Here is a 7,963-nt window from a genome sequence, read left to right as displayed (position 1 = left end):
TCCATATATGAGATGCTTTGCAAGAACTTTCCCTTGAGGTGGAGTTGTTCCCAACAAGGTCTGATAAAATCCCCCTTTGGGTGTGCCATATGTGTGATTACTTTGGTCACATTCTAGTGTGGTCTGAAGCCCACCACTGGTTGTCTTGGTTTTGGGTCCACTTGGGTGAAGTTTAGGTTCAGGTTGCTTTCAAATGTTGTGTATAACCAGCCTTGGGCTACCTGTCTGTAGCTACCATATTGTTCACTGTGCCATGCCAGCACTGCCAAGGGTGAACCTGAGAAGGGGTGGTGAAGATTGAAGAAAAGACAGACAAGAGAATATAGCTAGAGCTTGGTGGATCTCCCATGCCAGGATGAGGACACAAAAGACCCAGCCTGCAAACCAATGCTTTATTTTATAATCTGATTAAAACAAGGGTAGATTAACATGTATATAAATGTTCTTATTTTGGCAACACTTGCTGCACCTCCCACAGCCCATTAGCTACTTAGAAAAGAATTAGGGAGGGCTATACAGTCAGGCTTAATTATACTAGGAGAGCTCTGCCTTCCAGGCTGGGACTTATTTGTGGCCTTGCCATGGGTCAGCCTGAGGCTTGACCCTTGAGCGACTCCCTACAGTTCACTGTTTGTTTTCTGCTTCTACTGTGTAGACAGCACTTGGAAAGGCACCTGGGCATTCTTTAATTATTGTCAGCTGAACCCAGTGGCCTTGGCAAAGCCACGCCCTGGGAACATGTTTTGCCAAAAAGGTAAGAGTATTATCAGCTTAACCTTCATTTCAGCCCAGATGTCTGGTTTTGATATGTAAATCCAGTCAAGCACCAGGAATGCTTGAGCCCACTCAAGAATGCAAATAATCTCTTTTGTCTTGATTTTTGGTGAAATGCCCTGGTATTTGGGATATAAAATAAACATGCTGTATCAGTTCTGTCACTCTCTCCAGCAACAGTCCTATTCAGTCCCCAGCTGTTTCTTTCCATTTTGTGTCTTGTCTCTTTCTTTCTTTTATTTCTCAATCCCCAGCTCCTCTACTCAGGAACCAGACCTGCTCTCTAGTCATACTGAATGCGGAAAAGAGAGAAATATTTTTACATCACTACTGGACCTCAGTGTGCATGGGAGTGGCCAATCTTTGTAAACAAGTTGACTTCCTCCAGCTTAAAGCTAAGGGCAGATCTGTAAAAGGACCCAGGGATATATAACATCCTGAGATCCTCCTCCACCTGTCAGCTATTCCGCCTCCCTCTGAGGTTGCCTGGTTCCTCCAGAACTTTCCAATGAAAAACTGTAAGATGAGTCCAACCTAGCCACAATGTACTTCCACTTCCACAGGTTGAGAGTTTGGTCGGGCAGAACAACTAGGGTGAGGAAGATAGGTCTAGTAGGTCCCCTACTTAGGGATCATAAAGTTAGGCACTCAACAAGGGAAAAGTGGTCTTTGCCTCAAAGCCACATCCCTTAGTCTCTAACAGAGACTCCAACTCTAGTTCCCCATAGGAGGGTTCACTGCTGGTTCAAGTTTACATCTGCAAGTGCAAGCTCAACCTCCAGGTTCAGAGGGATAAATTAAGGGTCTCCTGTTGGGAATGACACAAGCCCAGCCAACAGGAAAGGATGAAGCACTTCATCCTGGTTTCAGATAACAGGCTCTCAGAGTTTTACACTTTGTATGTCCTATTTTGAGCCACTCTCTCTTTCTCCTTTCTCCCATAAAACCGTGTCCAGTGGGTATATCCAGGACTTGGCATGGCTGATCCAAGAGGGTGGTGTCTGCAAGCCTGTAGGAGGGATGTAGACACTTCTTTCCCTTCTTGGGGTAGCCTGGGATGAACTCATGGAGGATATTAGATTTACCTTTCAACAATATTGGCATACAGCCCAGGGCTCACCCATCTGGCTCTTGGACATAAGCCTCCCTGGCAGACAATGTATGAAAATTCTAACTCTTCATGGCTCCCTAGTTCCCCCAACCCTCCCCACTACAGAACCAAGCAGTACAGGGCAGTACTCCAATCTCCCCATGTGGCTGGTTTCAGTAGATAGGGCTGAATGTTCCAGCTCCTCATGGCTCTCTCCCACCATGCTACCCTGCAGAACTGGGCAGGCTGAGTGGCTCAACAGGTGTGGGGGAGGGGCACCAGCTCTGTGTTTGAGCTGGGAAGACCAGCCTTCTTTCCCAAACTATGCAGTTTAATCACTTCCTATGTCTCCATAAAAAGGCAGAAAGAAAGAAAGAAAGGGAAGGGAAGGGAAGGGAAGGGAAGGGAAGGGAAGGGAAGGGAAGGGAAGGGAAGGGAAGGGAAGGGAAGGGAAGGGAAGGGAAGGGAAGGGTGTCCCTAAAGTCACTGCTGGGTGTAGCCAGCAGACCACCTCCACTGGACTTGAGTTAGGCAGCATGGCCTGGTCAGCAGTGGGAGTCTGAAAGGTGAACTTCCAACACATCTCTACTAGGGTGTGCTTCTTTTGGAATCCTTGGTTATATTTCTGTTTAGCTAGCTTTCAGTTGGCCTGGAACAGATGGGTTCAGCTTCTATCTACTATGTAGACATCTTGGAATCTCTGAGATTTCTTCTTAAGCTTAATTCTTTCTTTCTTTTTCTTTTTAAAACTTAATTATACAAAAACCCTCAAATACTACATTTTGCCTCTCCAGTTTCATCCATTCCCATGAAAACATTGCAATAAAGTCCATGCTCCTGACATACTTCACTTCCCATCCATCTTAGGACATATCATAGGTATTAGTATATATAAAAATAACAGCAGATGTTTTTGAAGGAAAACAAAATAAAAATAAATAATCAAAATCTAACTCTTTTACCTTTAGCTCTGGAAACGTGAGTAAATGACTGATTCTGTTCTAATCTCAGATTCTGCATAGAAAATTAGCATATATCACAAAGTTGTTAAGATTGCATAAGGAAACATAAAAATCTAAGTCACAGGTATTATTAATAAATTTTAGCTGCTATTATTATTAATTACTTTATATTTTATTTTTTTATTATTTTCTCTCAATTTCTTCAGCTAAAAACTAAATAAAAATATTGTTAAAATTAATGTCAAATACCACCTATTCAGAAATATTTCTTGACTTCTCCTAGCTTAATAGTGTTCTTCTTTTCCTACAACATTATAAAAAATTATCCTAATATAGTAATTTTATAGAGATTAAGTTTATCTGCTTATCTTTCTCACAACTAGACTTTAGACATTCTTTTTTAAAAAAAATATATTTTATTGATATTTTACAGAGAGGAAGAGAGAGGGATAGAGAGTTAGAAACATCGATGAGAGAATCATCAATCAGCTGCCTCTTGCACACCCCCTACTGGGGATGTGCCCCCAACCAAGGTACATGCCCTTGACATGAATTGAACCCAGGACCTTTCAGTCCGCAGGCCGACGCTCTATCCACTGAGCCAAACTGGTTTCGGCTAGACTTTAAACATTCTGATGTTAGATTTATAGCTTAATATTTTTTGTAACCTACTTACCTCAGAGCCTTGACTATGAGAGAATCTCACTAAATATATAAATGTTTGATTGAATAAATAATTAATAAATAAAGTATAAAATGTGCTCTTTATATCTTCCTCTATATGCCTCCTTCTAGAGCAATTATCTTCTACATATAACCAAAAATCCACTAAAAATATGGAACTAATTCCGTCACTATAAGTAGAGAATAAAGAAGTTCTAATTCAGAAAATTTGCATCAGGTCCAGATTACTACTTGGTTCCCTTTAAAGGTATGTATCAATTTTAGCTTTTCTGTTCCTGTGAACAAGATCCTATCTTAAACTTTAATTCCATAGTGAAGAATTTGCACTGTTTCAGCTAAGATGTGGTCTAAAATCTTGTATTGATGGCCCTCATTACTAGTGTACAGCAGTTCCTCTATGGTAGAAGATTGACCTAGTTGTCTCTATTCTAACTATGAAAGGAGTCCTAGCAACCCTGGAATTCCTATATGGCCTTTAGCCATTTTTGTATGCTTCAAATGTCAAATGACTGGCCATCTAGCTGGATTTCTAGCTGTTATATATCCAAAAATCTTACCAGCTCCTATAACTCATTTTCTTCCAACGACCCCGTTTCATTCCAGTGAATATGTCTGTTTTTTATTCTAGAGTTCCTAGACTAATTTCCCCTTGTTTTTGCTTCTACTTCTCCTAATTCAGTTAGTTCAGCTTTTGGAAATGTCTTTCTCAAACATATTCACACCTTCTCCCCCGCCCACCTTCCAATCTAAGGCCCTTAGGTCAGAAAAAGCTCCTTTTCCTTTATTTATCTTACATATAAATCAAAACAGATGGTAATCATGTCCACTAAACATCTATTGAGCATTAAAATAAAATTAGACAAACGGATGAGTCACTTCCTTGCTATCTATCTAAACACCCTTGGAAGTGCCAAAGAGTCTGAGAATACAGAAGTAGCCATCTTTATATTTTAAATTATCAGTTAAAACTACTTTTCATTAAAGAATAAAAAAGAGACTATCTAAATCCTGATTGCTTTTCATTCACCTCAAACCCTTAAAGAAAGGCTCTACAAGCAGATAATGTGTTTCATTTGCTCAAGAATATATCTTCCCTCTAAACTCTAGATGCAAGACTAAGATCTCCTTCTTAGTAACTCTTGGAAAGATTATGCAAACAGGATTGGTTTTTACCCTATGGAAGAGGAGCCAGTGGCAATGATTTTCTCTTTGGCAATCTCTCATTCACACCTGGATGAAGATGTAACAGATGTGGCCAGGAAGTTATTATGTAAATGTATACTCACATGATTAAAAAGAGGTGCATAAAATGAAGAATACACTATAAGAGATGAAGTCAAATTGCTAAAAGTAGGAAGAATAAAATAATAAAATGTTTTTTATAGGAAAAGCTAGCAATATGGATGAGATGGCGTTGATTTAGACAACTGACACTAGCTCACATTTACATCACATATTTGAAAAGGGCAAAAAGAAGAAGAATCAACTAGATTTGTTTTGAATGTTAGCTATACTATTAAGTATTTATGCCTAATAAATATTTCAGCACTTGGGGACCAAATTTAAATTAATCATGTATTTGGCCATATTTATTTTTACTCATTTGTATATATTTAGCTCAGTACACTATAGAGATAAATTATAAGGTTCTTCAAAATGATTATTAAGTGTTGATAATTTAAACTTGTTGATAATTTAAACATGTTCTAAAAAATCAGATCATTAAATAACTTCTGTTCAAAATAGTCTTATGTACTCTGGAAAAATTAAAAACTTTAATTATCTTTATGACAAACTAAAAAAAAAATTTGTCTCTAGATCTTATCTACAAAGATTAATTTGTTTTGTTTGCTATTTATTTGAGTAAGTTATGGAGTGGACCTATAAGAGACAAGGCTTGTGATATTACAACATTACTAGAAGATTCATGCAATAGGCCTTCCTTCCCCTGGCTATTGGCACCAATTGTCCCCCAGCACCTGGGACCTGGGCCGCAATGGAGCCAAGCCTGAAGTCTTCAGTCTTCACTCTGGCGGAGCCTTCAGTCTTTACTTCATGCCTGCATATGCAAATTAACCCAACATTTTGGTAAGTTAATTTGCATACTCACTCCTGATTGGCTGGTGGGTGTTCTGGAGATACAGTCAATTTGCATCCTTTCCTTTTATTAGTGTAGTTACTTTCCAGTGCCTAGCAGAAAATTGCTCCAGTTAAATTAATACAAAAATTAGAAAGTTTCAATTTTTCAAAGTTAGATGTAGTCAATCAATCTTTAAATGTGTCTTACATTAAAAATATGAAATATATTAAAATTTATGTTGTGTTTAATAAAAAACAATTTATTTTTTATTATTATTATTTTTTTAGAAACTTTATTTTCCATTAACCTTATATCCGTTCTGTTAAGAATTTGTGGAAGAACAGCTTAGGACCACTCAGTGGCTGCTGCTACCCACTCAGTAGCCTGAGCAGTGAGGGCCGCAGACCAGTCTTCAGTGGCAGGCTGAGCACTTCAGTCTTCAGTAGGGAAGTGCTGAATGGGCACAGAGGGCACCTGCACGCCTTCACACCAGTCTGCAGCCTCAGGCTGCGCAGCAGTGAACTCAGGAGCAGGAGCAGTCCATTCACCCCGAGATTCCTCCTTGGTCACAGCCTTTTCAGCAGCAGCCTGCTCTTCCTTTCCAATCTCCTCAGGATCTCTGTAGAAGTATAGGTCAGGCATGACTTCCCACGGGTGTTCACGGGAGATGGTGCCACGCATGAGCAGTACTTTTCTGGCCAGCATCCACCACACCAGACCCACTGAGTGAGCCCCCTTGTTGTTGCAAGGGATGGCAATGTCCACGTAGCACAGAGGAGAGTCTGTGTCACACAGAGCAATGGTGGGCAGGTTAACATAAGACGCCTCTGTGAGAGGCCGGTGGTCAGCCCTGGGGTCAGTCACCATCAGAAGTCCTGGCTCCCGGAAGGCTGCCTGGATCTGGTTGGTGAAGGTTCCAGGGGTGAAGCAGCCGGCAATAGAAGTGGCTCCAGTGGCAGCAACAAACTTCAGCACAGCTCGCTGGACAGTATTCCTGGACGATCTGACACTGACATCAGCTGGATTTTCGATGGCAACAATGGCCTGAGCTTCCAGCAGAACCTTCTCCCAGGTTCTCCTCAGATTGATGATGTAGATGCCATCGCTTTTCCTCTTGTAGATGTACTGCTCCACTTGGAAGTCAAGGTTGGTGCCACCTAAGTGGGTTCCTGCTGCAAGGAATTTGAGGACATCCTCCGCCTTCATTTGCAGGACATCAAGGGCTCCGGGCATTGCGAAGTTTCCCTTTAAGTTACGTGGGAACCGAGAACAACGCCGTTGGAACCCTCACTGGGTAGTGCGGAAAAAGAATAAAAATAATTTAAAGAAATTAGATTGAAATGACTTCTGACAAGAGAAAACTAGAACAATATCTCAACCCTTGCTTGGTGACAATAATATTTGAGATATTGGTGACACTAGCAATTTCCTTATCAGTTCTAGTTGCTGAGTTAATTCTAAATATAACCTTCAAAAACAAAAGAGCTTGATTATATTAGAACCACTGATGGAAGAAAGTGTGTTAAGAAATCTAATTAAATATGTTGTTTCTGAACAAAATCAAAAAACTAATGCTCTTTTAAAATGCATTTAACATTTTTCTATGATATATAGATTTTATTTAAATTAACTTTACTAAGTGGATAATTCCATTATCTGACAGATAGACAAATAATATCTGCTCCTATTAAAAATTAAATCACCATCTAGTGGAGATTTCTTTAAACAACATAAAAGTGGTACCTAGAATTCTAAGTTTTCAATTTATTTTAAAGGAATCACCTTACTCCTAGATAAGGAAGTACAAAATATACTTGATCTGTAACAAATCTCTTTCATAACTATTTCTCCCTCTTTTAAAAGACTACTGGTATTATCTAATATTAAGCTCTTACTTCCTCACACTAACACAAGTGCATTTCTCTATCAATTAGCTCAAACCATCTTCTACCCTGTTGTCATATTAAACTTCCTAAGGTACAGCTGTGATCATTTCAGAATACTCTTCAAACAACTTAAAATCTCTTCAGGGAAGGTAGCTTTAAGACTCCAAGACAGCAAAATATTAGACGTATGTCTTAGCAATATCTTTACCAATACAGCTCCTAGGACAATGGAAACTAAGGAGAAAATAAACAAATGGGATTACATCAACATAAAAAGCTTCTGCACAGCAAAAGAAACCATTAACATAACAACAAGAAAGTCAACTGACTGGGAGAACATATTTCCCAATGTTATCTTCAATAAGCGTTTAATCTCCAACATTTAAAGGGAACTCATACAAATAACAACAGAAAGATAAACAACCCAATCAAAAAATGGTCAATGGACCTAACTAGATACTTATCGACAGAGGACATACAGAAGGTC

At 39.4% G+C, this 7,963-nt stretch overlaps 1 protein-coding gene across 1 annotated transcript; it reads right to left on the bottom strand.

Moving 5' to 3' along the window:
• Positions 1–5,903: 5,903 nt before the first annotated feature.
• LOC118726278 (40S ribosomal protein SA-like) lies at positions 5,904–6,889 on the bottom strand. Its single transcript, XM_036450773.1, has one exon. It carries the CDS (start codon positions 6,821–6,823, stop codon positions 6,023–6,025), a length of 801 nt encoding a protein of 266 aa, XP_036306666.1. The 5' UTR covers positions 6,824–6,889; the 3' UTR covers positions 5,904–6,022.
• Between the last annotated feature and the right edge of the window lie 1,074 nt (positions 6,890–7,963).

This window comes from Pipistrellus kuhlii, unplaced genomic scaffold (assembly GCF_014108245.1).
Source record: "Pipistrellus kuhlii isolate mPipKuh1 unplaced genomic scaffold, mPipKuh1.p scaffold_m20_p_1, whole genome shotgun sequence".
NCBI lineage: Eukaryota > Metazoa > Chordata > Mammalia > Chiroptera > Vespertilionidae > Pipistrellus > Pipistrellus kuhlii.
The sequence above is the reverse complement of the archived record's forward strand: the minus strand, read 5'-3'. Positions and strand labels throughout refer to the sequence as shown.